The sequence below is a fragment of the Anabrus simplex genome, chromosome 7 (genome assembly GCF_040414725.1).
Source record: "Anabrus simplex isolate iqAnaSimp1 chromosome 7, ASM4041472v1, whole genome shotgun sequence".
Lineage (NCBI taxonomy): Eukaryota > Metazoa > Arthropoda > Insecta > Orthoptera > Tettigoniidae > Anabrus > Anabrus simplex.
This window is the reverse complement of record NC_090271.1, coordinates 162,607,830-162,626,956: the sequence shown is the minus strand read 5'-3', so window position 1 is coordinate 162,626,956 and position 19,127 is coordinate 162,607,830. Positions and strand designations below refer to the sequence as shown.

The 19,127-nt window shown below is 41.6% G+C and overlaps 1 protein-coding gene across 1 annotated transcript in view; it reads right to left on the bottom strand.

Annotated features, from left to right (window-relative positions):
* Positions 1-19,127, bottom strand: part of tex (THO complex 3 homolog tex) — a 71,698-nt gene that overhangs the window by 18,771 nt on the left and 33,800 nt on the right. Inside the window, exons 2-3 of the mRNA XM_067150779.1 lie at positions 13,253-13,409; positions 12,417-12,621 (exon numbers count right to left, since the gene is read on the bottom strand). Of these exons, the coding sequence (XP_067006880.1) occupies positions 12,417-12,621; positions 13,253-13,409 (362 nt within the window). The remainder of the gene's footprint in view (positions 1-12,416; positions 12,622-13,252; positions 13,410-19,127) is intronic.

Genomic DNA, 19,127 nt, shown 5'->3' with positions numbered 1-19,127 from the left:
TGTTTATACTGGTATCTTATGGACAATACTTAGGCCAACTAACTTGCTGTAATCACAGTGCATCAAAAATCACTGAAAATGAAGTAATGTAGGCCTATACGAAGTGAGGTAAACGTGTACATTCAAGAAAAGAATGTAAAGGAATTTTAAAAAGCCCAAATTACCTTTTAGTATAAAAGTTCATCAATATTTAGAACAGAGTAATATGAGTATATGAATACCTTATCTTGGTTCAGTAATACATGAAAACTTCCAAAAACACACACACACACACACACACACTCTCTTTTTTACAAGTTACTTTCCGTCACATCGACACAGATAGGTCTTATGACGACGAGGACAGGAAAGGGCTTGGAGTGGGAAGGAAGGAGGTGTGGCCTCAAGGTACAGCCCCAGCATTTGCCTGGTTTGAAAATGGGAAACCACGGAAAACCATCTTCAGGGTTGCCGACAGTGGGGTTCGAACCCCCCCTCTCTCCTAAACATTGGATACTGACCGCACTTAAGCAACTGAAACTACCGGGCTTGGTCGGAATTTTTTAAAAAATAAACGTAATTATATTTTTCATCATAATAAAACATCAAACCTTGAATGAACACCAAGACAGTAAATTAAACTGATTTTTTTTTTTTTTTTTTACAAGTTGCTTTACGTTGCACCGACACAGATAGGTCTTATGGCGACAATGGGACAGGGAAGGGCTAGGAGTGGGAAGGAAGCGGCCGTGGCCTTAATTAAGGTACAGCCCCAGCATTTGCCTGGTGTGAAAATGGAAAACCACGGAAAACCATTTTCAGGGCTGCCGACAGTGGGGTTCGAACGTACTATCTCCCGAATACTGGACACTGGCCGCACTTAAGCGACTGCAGCTATCGAGCTCGGTAGGTATAAGTCACTGCAGGTAGGTCAGCAGAGGGAAGATGGAGTCCAGAAAGGAAGGGGGCAACAGGAAAGGGAAATGTAGAGTAGAAGGTAGGAGGAGGGAGGTGGAACAGGATAGTGTGAAGGAGAAAAGAGAGGAGGGAGTGGGTTCTGCAGGCATCAGGGAAGGTAAGGGAGACCAGGAGCAGAGGGGAGCAAATGAGGAGGGTGGTGGTGGTGGTAATTTATTTTTTAAGAGGAAGTACAACTAGGTAATCATCCTCTGAACAAATTAAATGGAAAATAAATTTAAAATAATACAAAATTATTTATTCAAAGAAGGAATTTAAAAACGAAATACAAAATAAAATAAAAAAAAGTACTGTATTAAGCCGAAAAGTTCACTAATGAATGAAAAGGGAACACGAGTTTCCTGAGTATCAGAAGACTTGCAATTTACATACCCTTGATTAATCCACTGTTGCACATAAAGAGGATGATGAGATCAGCAGTAGTCGAGTCATCGGGTAATAATGCATTTGAGTGTTTACTGCAGGCCGAGGCTCCGTCTTAGGCCAGAGAGATCGGCACACTCTGCGAGGATGTGGGCAACAGTGAAGTCGGCACCACAAGAACATAGTGTGGCGTAGATCGTCCATGACCTATCCTCAGCCTACACAATACTATGGCCCCTCTCCATTAAGGCCGGAAAGAGGACCATCGCATGGTGGTTCTCTTCTTAATTGCTCTTAGCTTGTTGGGAATTCGGATAGCTAGCCACTCCGATTCCCAGGACGTGAAGATGGTTGACGTAGCTGAGAACAAATATCTTTAGCAGGTACATTCATAGGACTTGCAGGTTAAAGTACCGCTTCTTTTGCAGCTTTATCCGCAAGTTCATTTTCCGCAATCCCAACATGGCTTGGAAGCAACGCGAAAATGATTCTGGTGCCAGCATCACTTAACCTGGCTAGAGGGTCATTAATCTGCAGCACCAGTGGGTGTTACGAGAAACAGGTTTCAATATACTGCAGAGAACTTAATGAGTCGGTACACATGATAAAGTGTCTTCGTTTGTCACCCAGTGCAAACTGCAGAGCTTCTGAGATGGCAAAAAGCTCTGCAGTATATATGCTACAGACACTAGGAAGCGAGATCTTCATGCTTTCATTATCAGTGACTTAAGAGCAACCTAATTTTCTCTGATCTAACAACTATCCATGAATATATGTCACGCAGCCGGATACTGGTGAATAAAATCCTGCAAATACCTCCGATAAACGGAGGAATCCGTGTTCACGCTGGGTCCATGGAGCAGGCGTATATACAGTCGCAAAACTAGCCACGGAAGTACCTCGCTAAAATTCTGTTCAAGAAAACCACCGATACCTATAATTAATTCACAACACAAGCTATCAATTCAAAACCTGACCGGCCGTGTGGCCATCAACCGTTCTTGGTACCTCTGGTGGTAATGGGTACTAACAATGCATTGATAGCTTGGATATAGCGGCATTTTATAAATTTTGGCAGCGTATGTAAGGAGTAACTGCTGCCTCCTTATTCGTAAAGATGGAACTCCTGTTTCAGCGAGTAAACTGGGAATGGGGCTAGTACGGAAAGCTCCCGTTGCCAACCTAACTACACTATGGCGAACACTTTCTAAAAGGTTCAATGAATATCTTGATACTGAACCACATGCCACACTACCATAGTCCATTCACGAGAGGACTTCTGCCGTGTAGAAACCTAGCAATACCGCACGATCGGGCCCCCATGAGGTGCTGCTGAGAAACTTAAGCATGTTAAGTCTCTTCATGCATGCAACCTTCAGCTGACAGATGTGGGGCTGCCACATAAGTCTCTTATCAAGCTGGAGACCCAGGAACCTGCAGGTGTCTACCACTGGTAAGATACTGTTTCACAAGCAGAGCTCTGGTTCAGGATGCACAAGCCAACGTTGCCAGGGCACATCTGTCAACATAGTTAATAGCTTGCTGTAGCTGTCTCTCAGCAAATGCCACCCTTCCGGAGCTGAAATGTAGAGCTAAATCGTCTACATACGAGGGAACGACTGCGGGCCCAGCAGCGGCAACTATACCGTTGATGGCGATTGCGAATAGCATGACACTCAGTACAGATCCCTGTGGAACTACATTTTCTTGAACGTAATATTGAGAAAATGCATTCCCTACCCAAAGTCGAAAGAGCTGGGACATGAAGTTCTCTATAAACGTTGGCAAATTTCCCCAAAATCACCACTGGTGTAGTGTGGAGAGAATCCCATATTACCAGGTAGTATCGTAAGCTTTCTCCAAGTCAAAAAACATGGCAATTAGGTGTTCCTTCCGGAGAACGGCCTGTTGAATGTCGCTCTCCAGTCTGACCAGATGATCAGTGGCAGACTGATGAGAGCGAAAACCACACTGGTAGTTAGACAAGGGACCTTCCTTTTCCATGGCCCACACCAGACGCCGGTTAACCATCCTCTCAAATAGCTTACAAAGGCCATAGTAAGGCATACTGGCCTATAACTATCCAGTTTTGGATCTTTACCTGGCTTAGGAATTGGTATCACAATTCCCTCACGCCACTTAGATGGAAACACTCCCTCACTCTATATTCTGTTAAATAGGGCGAGGATATCCTTGAAACATCTGTCACTCAAATGCTTAAGCATTTGATTATGGATTTTGTTTGGTCCAGGAGCCGTGTCTCTGCATAGCCTGAGTGCATTCCGCAACTCCCACTCTGTGAATGGCGCATTATAGGAATGCGAAGCACTAGAGGCGAAAGAGAGACTGTGTGCCTCTGCCTTGTGCTTAATTGGCAGAAATGCAGTCGTATCTTCCAGAGCTGGACGTATCTGCGAAATGTGATGCAATGAAGTCTGCAATGACTGCAAGAATTGTAATTATATCTCTATTAATGGAGATTCTGGGGACTGAGGATATATTCTGTACTCCGGCAATACTGCGAAGTTTTGTCCAAACTTGTGATGGCAGAGTATGTGCCGTCAAGGAAGACTTATACTTTTCCCACGTAGCTTTCTTACTTTCTTGAATAAAAAAATAGGATATGATTGGCCATCGTAGGATTCCGACGATAATGCTTATAAGCCCGTCGACGATCACGTATGGTTCCTGCAATTTCGTCGGTCCACCGTGGGACCTGTTTCCAGCGAGGAATACCGGACAAGGAAGGAATTGTTTCCTCCGCAGCAACTAGAATTCCAGTGGCAATGGAAGAAATGTGGTCGTCAGCAGACTCCAGCATGTCATCGGACTCACTGCGCGTCTGGAAAATTCTGGCCAATTTGTCCGCCTAAGTAACCAGCGCTTGGGTATTTCAGACTGTCTTTGACTTAAGAGAGTTAGAATTATCGGGAAGTGGACACTATCACAGAGGTCATCATACCGAGCTTGATAGCTGCAGTCGCTTAAGTGCGACCAGTATCCAGTATTCGGGAGATAGTGGGTTTGAATCTCACTGTCGGCAACCCTGAAGATGGTTTTCCATGGTTTCCCATTTTCACACCAGGTGAATGCTGGGGCTGTACCTTAATTAAGGCCACGGCTGCTTCCTTCCCACTCCTAGCCCTTTCATATCCCATCGTCGCCATAAGACCTATCTGTGTCGGTGCGACGAGGTCATCGTGTACTTGAAACCGTAACAGAGGAACTAACGCATGGCTGCACATAGCGACATCCAGGTGTGAAAATGTGCCATATGCACTGCTGAAATGAGTCGGTTCCCTGGTGTTAAGCACACAAAGATCGAACTGGTTGATCAATTGCGCGAGCACTCTCCCCCTAGTACAGAAAGACGGAGAACCCCAGAGTGTGTAACAGCCTTTCACATCTCCCACCAAGAGAAAAAGAGGAGTTAACTGAACGATCAGAACTTGTAATGGAATGGAATGGCGTATGGCTTTTAGTGCCGGGAGTGTCCGAAGAACTTGTAATGCATGCATTTGAAGATCATAGTTCGGTGGAATGTACACGTTGCACACCGCTGCGATTATTGGCAATGGAGTGCGAACAGCAACTAGCTGAGTACGGAGTGGTAATTCATCACTGAAGATGTCAGAGCAAATTAGGGTACATGCGCCTCCAGTCGCCGTGCTATCCACAGCTACTGTGTCCTAAGAATAAAGACGATATCCTATCATAGTCATGTGTCCAGGTCTCAAACCAGATTCCTGTAGACACACTATGGAGGCCACACAGACGGATATCAATTGACGAATCTCAGCTAATATAAATGGTCTGTTATTGGACATTATAAATTTTCCAGCTAATTCCTGGTTGCCAACATTTCGCCCCAGTGTGCTAAGTCAGGCTCATCAGTTGGTAAATAGCACACCCACCGAGACGTATGGCTAGTGCATACTGTGGAGGCCACTGCGTAGGCTATTTGGAGCCACTGGCAGTGCCAATGTACTATGAGAGACTTTGTCTCATTACCGAAAATTGATGCCTGCCTGGCCATCAGATGACATAGATGTTGATTCCCTTAGGGAACCTTAAATATTTCTCCCGAATGAGTAAATTTATAATACCAATATAAATGGTCCGTTATTAGACATTATACATTTTCCAGCTAACTCATTCCTGGTTTCCAGCATTTTGCCCCAGTGGGCTAAGTCGGGCTCATCATTTGGTAAATAGCACACCCACCAAGGCGCATGGCTAGTGCATACCGTGGAGGCCATTGCGTAGGCTATTTATAGCCACTGGCAGTGCCAATGCCCTATGAAAGACTTTGTCTCATTACCAAAATTTGATGCCCGCATGGCCATCAGATGATATAGATGTTGATTCCCATAGGGAACCTGAAATATTTATATAATGTCCTATAACGGACCATTTATATTGGTATTATAAATTTACTCATTCAGGACAAATATTTCAGGTTCCCTATGAGATTTCAATTTACCAAATGTCAATTGTGAAGGTAATGGGAACAACAGGAAGCATGACCAACAAATGGAAAATGGGATAATCAGGGAAGGACAGCTAAATCAGAAAGTGATGGAACCAACTAGAGGAAAGAATATTCTGGATGTGGTGCTGGTAAAACCAAATCAGCTCCATATAGAAACTGAAGTAATAGATGGTATTAGCGATCATGAAGCTGTTTTGGTTAAAAATAACTGTGATAGAAAGGAATGTTGTAAAAGTAGGACTATTAGGCAGTACCATATGGCTGATAAGACAGGCATGAGGGAGTTTTTTAAAAAAAAAGATCAGTGGAAAAAGGTAACTAAAAATGTAAACAGACTGTGGGACGAGTTTAAAGCAATTGTTGAGAAATTTGAAAACAAGTTAGTACCTTTGAAGGTGGTAAGGAATGGTAAAGACACGCTGTATTATAAGAGAGAAGTAAAGAGAACCTCACAATAGTTTGTCCAGCAGTGTTATATGGGGCTGAGAGCTGGCCATTCACCAAAAGCGCCGAGCCCCCTCTGCACAACATAGAGATACACATGTTACGTTGGTTTCTTGGAGTTTCACTCCTTGATCACATAACCAACAATATGATCCGAAAGAAGATTGGAGATGATCACATTCAAGAAAAAATATGACAAGGGTATCTGAGATGGTATGGCCGTATCCTGAGAGCAGGAAATTGTACAGTCGCTCATGATTCATACAACTTTGCTGTTGATTGTAAGCACCCACGTGGAGGGCCAAGGCAATGATGGCAAGACACCTTAGCTGCAGATATGAAGAATGTTTAGTTGACACTGAACGTGGTGTCTAATTGCTTAAAATGGCATTTGTCATTCTGAAGAGTGGACTCTGCACCTGCAGTAAAATGCCAAGTTGAAGAAGAGGAAGGATTGATTGGGAGATCAGGAATCAATGTAAAAAACATATGTATGGAAGTCTCCCACCTAAGCGGGAGAGTTGGCAGTACGGTATGTTTTAATGGTAGGTAGCGTTAGCAACATGTGAAAATTACCTTATTACAAGGCTACAGGATCGAAGAAAAAGATCAGGTTAGTTAATAAAATACGTTTCTTTTGCATCACTCCCTTCTGTTTCTGGTTTACCATTCATTATGGGGAAATTATACTTTCAATAATTACGTTCCGGTTCTAACAAATCTTGGATCCGAACACTCAGTAATACAGCGAAGTGAGAAGATAAGGATGTGCTCCTGTTAAACTGCCGATGAGATGAACTCTTAAGTTCTTGTCTATTACTGAGTTTTCATTTATATCATTACAGTCAGCATCATGACATTACATCCAAGATATGAACAAAGCAGAATAATATTTTGTCATGTCAAATAAAACAAGAGAGATTGTCTTTTACATTTCACAGAGACCTTCATAAGAGAAATATCTCTGTCCATAATTAAGACTTCTCTAACAATGACAGAAGTTGAAAATAACTTTCAAGTAAAGTCTCTGTGAAAAAAAAAAAAAAATTTTCTTTGTTTTAAGATATACTGTAAACCATTTTTATTCCTAACAGAATTCACACCGCAATACTGCTCAAGTCACTTTCTTTTCAAATTAGTGTGTGTGCATTTCTTGTACAAAAGATGAGGAACATCTATATTTCAAGTTTGAAAACTTCAGGACTATTATTGTCCTTTAAACAATCTGTATGAGAAGGATGACACTGCTCTTATTTAAGGGGCTGTCCTCTTAAAAATCAGAATATATGGCAATTTTAAATGGTCAATTTTGTTCATAGACTATTGTATATAAGTGATCAACCATCAAAATGTCTATTTGTGTGTATTCTATTGATTTATTTACAATTTATGCCTAACTGGAGACTGAAGAAAGACAACCGTACATTCTCTAACACACTGTACCTGTGTACCGAACAAATGAGATGCCCATGTTACAATGGTGCTAAAATATATTTGGTTAATTTTGCAGTATGTTCTACACATATATAAACAAAAAAAAAAGATACAGCCTAGTCAGACATCTCGCATGCCAGTCGAACAAAGGCATTCAGCAATATTCCTAAACTTATCAATACTTTTGTAGCAGGACACACACCATCCCAATCATGAATTCTTGAATGAAAATGATGAACTCTTGAAACAATGTGACCTTATAATATAATGCACTAGTTTAACTTGTACGTACAGCAGTGGCGGCTCGTGACAAAATTTTTAGGAGGTTCACAACATTTCTGTTCATGTCTCAAATCAGCAAAAGAGTAACATAGGTACATAAATCATTTCACTAACAGTTCCTTGTACGGTTCCTTCTTCACAAATACTTTGGTAGAACCCCTATAACCAAGGATAAATTTTATACGAGACTAATTTGTTAGTGTAGAACAAAAGTAAAATTCACAATAACTTTACTACACTGAGATTATTGAAGGATGCGAGCACTATTCTTGGTTTTTAAACAGCACGAATTTCACCTGGGTGTTAGTATAGAACCAAACCAAACCTCATGGCCTACCAAGCAACTGCTGCTCAGCCCGGTGGTCTGCAGATTACGAGGTGTCGTGTGGTTAGCACGACGAATACTCTCGGCCGTTATTCTTGGCTTTTTTGACCGCCATCTCACCGTCAATTGTAATCACGTAGACTGAGTGGACCTCGAACCAGCCCTCAGATCCAGGTTAAAATCCCTGATTTGGCCGGGAATCGAACCCGGGGCCTCCGGGTAAGAGGCAGGCATATTACCCCTACACCGCGGGCCGGCTGTCTTAGTGTAGAACAATAGTAAAATTCATAATAGCTTTACTGCACTGCGAACACTGAAGGATGCGAGCACTATTCCTGGTTTTTAAACAGCACGAAGTTCACCTGGGTATGACGAGAAGCATAGAAGGAATATGTACCGCATTTACCGGTAATTTTTTAAAAATAATTATTTCCGAACTGACCCGAATAGTCTCCACATTATCTCGGTTAGTTAGGGTTCTACTGTATCACATGGTAATTATTCTCATTTTGCAAATTATAGCCACTACTCTAAACAATTTAGCATGCAGTACAACCAACAATACTAGATCATGCTTATTTAAATGATAGGATTTAGATTAGCAACTCACGTAAATGCTGATTATTTGTACAGGAAAGCAATCCTTCTGTCTTTCAATCGCGCAAATTTCTCAATCACTTTAGGATTGAAGTCACTGATGTTGTTGACAAATCTCTTCTCAATAGCAAGCATAGCCAGCGCTGACAGTCGTTCTCCAGTCATGGTGTTCCTCAGAAACGTTTTAATTCGTATTCAAAGTAGAAAAACACCTCTCAGGCTCCGCTGTCGTAATTGGGGTTGTGACAACAATTCGGAGTAATTCGCATACTTGTGGAAATGTGTCCCTATCTAGTTCATTGTCAAGCAGAAACTGCAACATGGAAATGGCCCCATCATCTTTCTGAAAGCCATTTCTCATATACAATACTTCTAGTTCAGTCTTCAGCTGTATCTCATTTAGGCAGGGATACATATGCGCCATTGTATTCAGTTCTCTTTCTGGAAAAGAGTCTGAACAGACACTAAAATGCCTATTTAGAATTAGGGTACTAGCGAATTCTGCCGGTAATGTAATGCAATAGTAGCTCCTGGGAGGCTGTGGCTAACCATAATAGGGGAGGTGGCGGACCCTTGTGGTCAACTGTAATACTGCCACTGGGTTGAGGTTGGCTCTAGACGACAAGGCACGTACCTTACTGTGCTCCTTGCTAATGGGAATATCAGTGCAGAAAACCATGACGTCATCTGCTTTGCGCATGCGTATAGTCTTAAGCACAATAGCGCATTATCCAGTGTGCTCGCTGCACTGTCAGTCAAAACGAACAACTGTCAGTGTAACGGAGCTTCGATATAAGTCGATTGTCGAATGCTTTCGATCGATTGTCGAAATCAGGTCGAAAGAAAAGAATGAATGCGTAAATATGTAATAAAACTGGGTGTTCACGTGCTCCTGTGCTCCTGAGAGCCCACCGCCACTGACGTACAGTACATATAGGAAACAGATGGAGAGCAGCGACTTACTGTGTAAGAACACTTGGATGGAGTGATTTGTTTCCTACCTCCACTAACGAAGGCTGCAGTTGTAGATTTTGGATCCATGTATTTCTTCTGCGTTTACTCTATCTGCATGATCCTACATACTAAGTCTCTGCTCTCCATGTTTCTATATATTCCCCTGTGGGTGGGGGTGGTAGAATAACACCCACGGTATCCCCTGTCCATCGTAGAGGAGACTAAAAGGGGCCCCAGGGGTTTTCAAATTGGGAACACGGGTGGGCATCCACGGAACCCTCACTTTCATCTATCCTATCCAACTAATCTTTGTCAACTCTTGTTCTTTTCCAACTCTGGCAATATCAGGCTCCCACGGCCTAGGGAATGTATCATTTTCATGCCATTCGTGGTCTTTGTCTTTCTTTGGCCGATACCTTCATTTTATGAAATGTTGGACACCTTCCATTTCTTCCCTCTGATTAGTATTACAAGAGGATGGTTGCCTAGTTGTACTTACTCTTAAAACAATAATCACCACCACCACCTGTTTCTATACACACATATTTTACTCCTGCTAGCTTTCTTACCCGAGCATTTATAGTCTCTACTGTTTCAATGGCAGTATTCCTCTCGAAACTTTGCTAGAGACAGCTGATGCTACTCAAACTTCTTTTTCCTCGTAAGTACAGTTGAACCTGACTTACACGGATATGAAGGGGAAGAGAAGAAACTACTTTTAACTCAGAATTACTTAGAAATCAGACTTACACAATACATCACATATTTACTGAAAAACCAATGGAATAGACCTACATGTGTAAATCCTTGCAAATAATAAATAAATTAAGACAGAAAATATTATTTTGAACTTGGTCCAGCCTTAAAAAAATCAGATAGTTTGGCTTGTTTCACTTTTCTTGCATTAAGAATATAAATCTCCTTTAGCAAACTTTGTAATGAATTCAAAGCATTTTCACTACAACTCTTCGCACTGATGTAACGCCTACACACTTCGATTGCACTTAACACTTCACTCAGTTTAGGTGTCAAGATTCAAGTGCCGCATTGTTGGCATAGATCAGCAATGATCTCTTCATCCGGTAGTTCTCCACGTACAGCCAGATTATCATCGAAAAGCACAAAAGTATCGGATTCTATACTCTCCGGTAGCGTTAGCTCATTGTTAGACATAACTTCGTCCCCATAATCATCATTAGAGGCAGCCTCTTCTGGTAAGACACCAGGTTTGCGGAAACAGTTGCTGGTTGTGGAGGATGAGACCTGCTTCCAGGCAGCCGAAATAAAATCCATGGCTTGTAGCAAATTAATGGAGAGAGGTTCATTTCCTGCATCACTCAGTGTTATTAAATGTTGAACCAGCATTTTTCTATAATGCACTTTGAATTTTATTTTGCAAGTTGCTTTACGCCGCACCGACAATGATAGGTCTTATGGCGACAATACTTAGAAATTTGCTGTTCCCACGAAAGAAATTCTCATATTCAAACAAATTTACTGTATTTTATGTTGTTTCCACACCAAAACCGCCCACTTTGCTTATCATGTATCTCAATCTTTGGCGGCGTGTCAAAAACGACGAAGGTAGTGGAGGAGCGAATGGAACTCGCCTCTGTTAAGCCGCCAGTAAGTAAGGGTCAACAATGTCACTTGGCGAAACTCTTTGTGTTCTGTTTCAGCACCGAAACCCGATCGCTCTACTTCCACCTACGCCGGCAAAGAGGAAACTTCATAAGTACAGTAGTTTCTTTTTAAGAAGTACATTCTCATTGCAATTACGCAAAACTCAGTTATATTTCACTGACACTTAATACGTATAACAGCAAATTACCTATAAACGGATTACGTATAAATAAGGTTTAATTAACACGCATTTATATTATATCTTGCCGTGACCTAAAGGAAATTAACCGGGCAAGTTGGCCGTGGGCGTAGAGGCACGCGGCTGTGAGCTTGCATCCGGGAGATAGTAGGTTCGAATCCCACTATCGGCAGCCCTGAAGATGGTTTCCCGTGGTTTCCCATTTTCACACCAGGCAAATGCTGGGGCTGTACCTTAATTAAGGCCACGGCTGCTTCCTTCCAACTCCTAGGCCATTCCTGTCCCATCGTCGCCATAAGACCTGTCTGTGTCGGTGCGACGTAAAACCCCTAGCAAAAAGAAAAAAAAAGGAAATTACGTACAAATACGAATTACGTAGAACAGAGTTACGTATAAAGCAGGTTCAACTGTACTTCCTTTCTATTATAAATACCAGGATGAAAACGATGAATGATTAAGATTATGAGAAAATGTGCATTTCTCACAAAGAAAAAATGAAAACAGAAATCAACCTACAGTAGGTACATACCATTATATACTATTTCCCATGGGTTGCTTCCCCATACTACTGTGGAGCAAACTTGCCTGTTCGGCAACAATGGTTGCTCTAAAACAATCAGATCTAAGGTTTTTCTTATGTAAAATTAAATTACATCTCTTTTTAAAATTTGGTTCATAAATTCACCCACTCATATGTTTTACAGTGTTCTCCCTATCGGTAAGATGTATTTCAAGCCTAGAGTTACCTTAAAATATGGATGCAGCCTTGTCCATTTGTCAGAAAGAACAAATTACTTTGTTTATTCCATGCAATTTCATTCACTTCAAAATTAAACTGCTCCTCAGCTTTTATCTTGTGAGTTCTGGTATCAATGAAAGTGACAAGGTCTTCTTTGTTACCAACTGCTATAGTATTTCCATCTGGAGTCCATGCAATATTTATATTTTCTCCTAGAAAGAAAGTAACAATAAGTTTTAACACAAGACTGAAGTATGTCCACTAAAACTATGCAAAATATACTATGATTAATGGAAAGGAACATACAAGTGCAAACAAAATCATAATGTATATCAAAAGATAGAAACACATAATAACTCAAACACAATGACAGATCAGTGTGGAAAGAGGGAAAGTAGAGAAATCACTAAATGACACTCTCCACTTCTTCACACACCGTTGTCTTCAAATAGATTGGCTCTCTCCACATCAGTCCCAGTTTTTCAACATCCATTCTTCCCAGCCCCCGGACAAGCTCATTTCTGCTTCCCAGCTTCATCACGATGGTGAGCTTCAATGCTCAATGAGGGGCCTCCTTGACAGATCTTCAGTCCTAACAGGGGAAGTGTAGGATAAGAAGAAAGCCAGATCTGATAAAGCTGGGAAGAAGAAATGAGGCTGTCAGGGGCTCAGAAGAAACAGATGTTGGAGAACTGAGTTCAATGAAGAGAGAGCTAATCCATTTGGACACAGCAGTGTGTGAAGATTGTCCTTATTTTATTGTTATCTTTCTCCTTCTTTCCACACTGACCTGTTATTGTGTTATCCTAAAATATACTGTATACTGTAGTACCATAACAATACCTTTAGTCAAAATTGTAGCTGCACACTTCTGAGACCTTGTGTCCCAGATACGGACACTCTTATCTCCACTTGCAGTGCTGAGCAGGTCTGTGTTAAAGGCATGCCAGCAGAGTTGGTCCACACTCCCCCCATGTCCACGAAATGTTAATTCTTTGTTCTACAAAAGAAAAAACAAACAGTTCTGAAACCAGAAATTGTTATTACTGCAATTAGAGTGTCTCTTAATATCTTTCCGATTACTGGTGTTCTTAATGAATGTCATGTCTGCATTGGAGATGGTCATGGAGTCCGCCTCCATGGCTAAATGGTTAGCGTGCTGACCTTTGGTCATAGGGGTCCCGGGTTCGATTCCCAGCAGGGTCAGGAATTTTAACCATCATTGGTTAATTCCGCTGGCACAGGGGCTGGATGTATGTGCCATCTTCATCATCATTTCATCCTCATCATGACGCCTACGGGCGTCAAATCAAAAGACCTGCATCTGGCGAGCCGATCTTGTCCTGGGACACTCCCGGCACTAAAAGCCATACGCCATTTCATTTCATGGTCAGTGTTCTCCCCAGAAATTTTCGTCAGCCGGGTGGCAGGAATGAGTAACCAGACGGGGAATACGATGTAAAAAATAAATATGATAAAATTTCAATGTATTCCCGTCACAGCATTAACAATAATATCAGACAGGTAAACATTAACTGCAAAATTGAACTATTTTAGTGTTATTCTCACAAACAAGACATAAGAGTATTTTGAACTTCTAGTGTTCTACTGCTCGTTCGTAATGATGTAACACCGCGGCTTACCACTTGTTTGCTGTGGAGTACTATACGGGTTTGTAACGTCATGTGGAATCAGGCTCACATCCGATTCCACGCTAATCCGGATATCACTCGTGCACATAACATGATAGTCAAGCTAAACATTTAAGCTCCGATGTAATTGATGCAATTATGTTGACAATAATGAAGATTTACCATTTACATAAACAATTTTACAGTAGGCCTATTTGCATTTTAATTTGGAGCATCCAGTTACTCTATGTATCAATATTATTTAACTAGCATATCTCGAGGTTGTGTTAGCTGGGCGGTCTGCAAAATCAGCCCATTAAAAAGGTCCTAGGGAGAACACTGATGGTCATGGATTATAACAGAGGTGTAATATTCCTCCATATTTTGATGCAGAAACTTGGAAACAATTCCAGAAAATTGGTGTAATGATAACCAGTGACTTTATTTCTTGATAATTTGATGTGCTGGACTTGAATTACATAACATTTGTTTGCTTGTAAATTGGGACTGCCATACTATGAAGACGAAACCACAAACTTACTATGGATTTACTGTACACAAGATAAGTACAGATATAATTAAATGAATTCATAGCCTGCAATTTATGTACTTTAAGGCAAACACTACAAATATTGGAGGAATAATGCACATCTTAAGTTACATAACCGGGCTTTACTAAAATCATGTCAGCCATACCAAAGCTTATAAATTGAGATAATGAACATGTCCACGTCACATTAGATTAATTGCAAGAAACATTAGATTAACCTAGATAATTTTTCGTCACAACTCTACTAAGGTACAGTCAGATATTACAACTGAATTAGTGTCATGAAATCGCTGACCTTGGCTTGTGAATTAGGAAATTCAAAACTCAATGTTCTGCTTTATGGTTTCATACCATACATTTTATCTTGGCCATAAATAATGTTATAGACACTACCTCAATATTTTTTTTCTTACAAGTTTCTTTACGTCACACCGACACAGATAGGTCTTATGACGACGATAGGACGGGAAAGGGTTAGGATTGGGAAGCAGCCGCGGCCTTAATTAAGGTACAGCTCCAGCATTTGTCTGATGTGAAAATGGGAAATCACGGAAAACCATCTTCAGGGCTGCCAACTGGGGTTCGAACCCACTATCTTCTGAATACTGGATACTGGCCGCACTTAAGCGTCTGCAGCTATCGAGCTCGGTACTTGTAATGTTACAAGGACATACAACAGGACACATTACAGAGTCTTTCCACCTTAGATGACTCAATCCATAATTTGCTTGATGATAGCAAATATGCAGCAAACGTTGACAAATGCAAGGACTATACGGAAAAATTCAGAACTTGCCATCCAGAAAGTTTCATGGACAATCGACCCTAGTCTCGCAAATTCTTCACGCAATGTTGCTCTTACACCATCAGAACTAAGTAAGCCTATAATTCATTCATTTCTGCCAGTTACAATTAAACTACCTATTGGTGATAAGGAACAATGGTGTAGTTTTCGGGAACAATCTGCGAGACCTCAACTGACAAAAACCCATCCTTCTTCACAGATCAATAAACATGTGCTCATCAGGGGTTACAAAGAAGAAGAGCCCAAACGCTCAGTTGACAGCATTGCCACTTAAGCGAACACAAGGGAAACAAATGCACCCTCCAAATTCGTATCATCCAAACTAATCTCGATCACCTAAAAAATTTGAAACCCCTTCACACCATGCATTTATCAGCAAGTTATGACAACAATTCCTTGTTCACACAAAACGTGATAACCGTTTCTCTACAATGAAACGAGTATTGGCTGGATACTCAGGTGGTGGTGGTGGTTTTGGTGATTTTTAAGATGAAGTACAACTAGGTAATCATCCTCTCTGAACAAATCAAGTGAGGGGGAAAAATTATTCAACGAAGGAATTTGAAAATGAATTACAAATTAAAACAGAGAATATTGTATTAAGCCAAAATGGTTTGAAACAAATCAAAAGCCCTGACCCGGTCAATGACTGGAAAACAGGTTGTAGGTTTTCATTTTCATGGGCCACGGTGAAATCAGCACCACAAGAACACAATGCGGGGATCTTTCCTCTTTAGGAAGTAAGAGTGTGTAATTTTCTATGACCTATCCTCAGCCTACGCAAAATTACGGCCCCTCTCGGCGAAGGCCGGAAAGAGGAACAGCACACGGTAGTTTTCTTCTTAATTGCTCTTAGCTTGTTGTGAGTGTGGATAGCTAGCCACTCCGATTCCCAAAACGCCAAGATAGTTTGATGTAACTGAGAACAAATTCCCTAGCAGATACATTCACAGGTCAAGAAGGTAACAGTACCGCTTCCTTTGCAGCTTAATTCGCAAGTTCATTTTCCCGCAATCCCCACGTGGCTTGGAAGCCACGTGAAAGCGATTCTGGTACCAACATCACACAACCTCGCTAGGTCATGAATCTGCTGCACCACTGGGTTCTGCTGCGGGAAACAGGTATCAATACAGTAAACTGCAAAGAAATTAATGAGTCAGTACACACAATAAAGTGGCTTCGTTTGTCACCCAGTGCAAACTGCACACCTTCTGAGATAGCAAAAAGCTCCGCAGTATACATGCTACAGAGACTAGGAAGCGAGATCTTCATGCTTACATTATCAGTGACTTAAGAGCAACCCACATTTCCTCAATCTAATAACCATCCATGAAGTCGTCTAGCGTTCAGATACTAGTGAACAAAGTCCTGGAAAACCTCCAATGAATAGAGACATCCGTTTTCACCTGGGTCCACGGAGTAGATCTAGCCGTATATCTGGTCGTGGAACTAACCACAGAGGTACCTCGCTAGACGTCCACTCAAGACAACCACTGATAGCCACATTTAACGACACAAGCTATCAATACAAGTAATATATGATATGTTTAGCCCGTACTGTCAACTTATGAACAGTTTAAAGAAAGCTGTGCGGCATTCGGCCAGTCTTGGTACCTCTGGTGGAATTAGGTACTAAAGATGCATTGATAGCTTAGATGTACTGTGACCGTTCATGACATTGTCATATGTATATAAAGACATCCTGTATACAGAACATGCCGTTTTCCGCGCGGTTCTACGTTAAATAGCCGCCAAACGAGGATACTCTTGACGGTTCCGGGACTCGAGCCGCCCCCCGTAGAGTCGCGCGCTCCTCCTCTCGTTGCGCGCAATTGGGAAAAAAGGGAGTACAAGCGCCCGTAAGTGGAGTTCGCTCTCTTTCTGAGTGAGAGAGCTGGAGCGAGCAAGATGTCACATGGCTGAGAAGTGGGGTCACGAAACAGCCTCAAAGAAGTCGTCCCAACATACGAGACGATATCACCTCATGTATTCCCCTAAATATCTTGTGGCACCAATGCATAGTTGTCAACTGTTTCGAGGGTATTAACATTAATAACTCGGAAATACGTGATAGATAATTTCGAGTTACAGCTTCAATGAACGAGGAGATTTTATGCGGATTTATCATGCAGAGAACTATTCTACATAATAAGAATAATGGGAAGTGAGCAGGTAGTGAATATATTGAAGTGAGTAAAACCAGATGCCCGGCTCTGACAAGACCCGGAAAACTAAAAATCCCCAGAGTCAGGCTCCACCTACCGGGAATTGATACTGACGCTTTGATGATTACAAGCAAACCCGTGAAAGATTCGAAACGAAAATCGATCAGTGGAAAGTGGGATGTACAGGCTTTAATTTGATATTAAATTCGACGTGTACATATATCTGCCAGCGGACCGATGTTTGACAAGGGGGCGTGGACTGATTCCCCCTCCAGAAAATAAGGCTTTCCACTATATAGGCGAGAGGCAAGAAGGCAGTATATTCCAGTACATCCAGTGCATTCGGTCTAATCAGCAGACCTATTCGTTAGAGAACAGTCAGTTTAATATTCATTGTTTTACAGTGTGAAGATTCCTTATAGAACAGTGTTTTGTAGTGTAAATGACAACACTCAGTGAGTGATGGTGCGCTGCGTGCTAAATATTTAGTAATTCCTTAATGCAGTTCGCTATGATCTGGATGTGAAAAGAATTTTTCTGTGATTATGCATCAAAGAGGCGCGGGATGGTAAAAGGAGTGATCGGTTGAAGTAAATTATTACGTGCACGGGTATGAAACTAATCTAAGTGTATATAGTGGACTGTGTCGCATTATACATGATATATATAAACGAGGTTAAATGAGGTAAGTAATCCAATAAAGAGATAGTTCGATCACAGTGTTACAGTAAGGCTTGAACCAACGCTAACAGTGAGCGGTTTATCAGACATCATTTTTGTAGACCGGGCAGCGTCCTCCGTATTCCCTCTAACGCAGTGAGTTGTACATTGTATCGATGATTTGTGAAGTGGAGTGGGTCAATTGATGACCGATAAAAAATATATAAAGACCTAATATTCATATCCTGTGAGTGCGACCGGTCTGTGTGTGGTACTCCGAGATCGAACAAATTGTGGAGAACTAGTGTATGCAAATGAGGGTATCGATATTGGCTGCAGGACAAGCTCCGATAATGGGGCTAAGCTGCTTAAATTTATGAGTATCCTTAGTCGTATCAAAGTTATACTGCATGACACAATTAGTGCATTTATAACAAATTCACTCTTCCTCATTTGCATATTTGACCTCCGAGAACTTCAGGTTTGAAGAGAGCTGGTTAGCAATCCGCTGTACAGTCACTCCAACGCATCAGGGACACTCTGGACCTTCTGACGCCAACTGAGGATTCAACCAGCATGCAGGCGAGCCGACATAGGACGACCTTGGAAGCCTCCGCAAGTGAAGACTCCCTAATGACAGCCTAGGCTGATGGCTGTATCCCCTGAGGAAAGCTGGTTGCAGATACCTGAGTGTTAAGTACATTTGAATTTCTTTGGCATGACAGTTAAAGTCACATCCATATAGATAAAGGGCTTGCATGTAAATACTTTGAATATTATTTGAGTATAACACAAGTTTCAGGGGATTATAGTTTGTAAGATTTTTCTGTGAGATTTTCCTTCGTGGCGTGAACCGCTCACTTCATTAATTAGGGGATATAGTGCATGGTAGTTTTTAAGGCCCTAG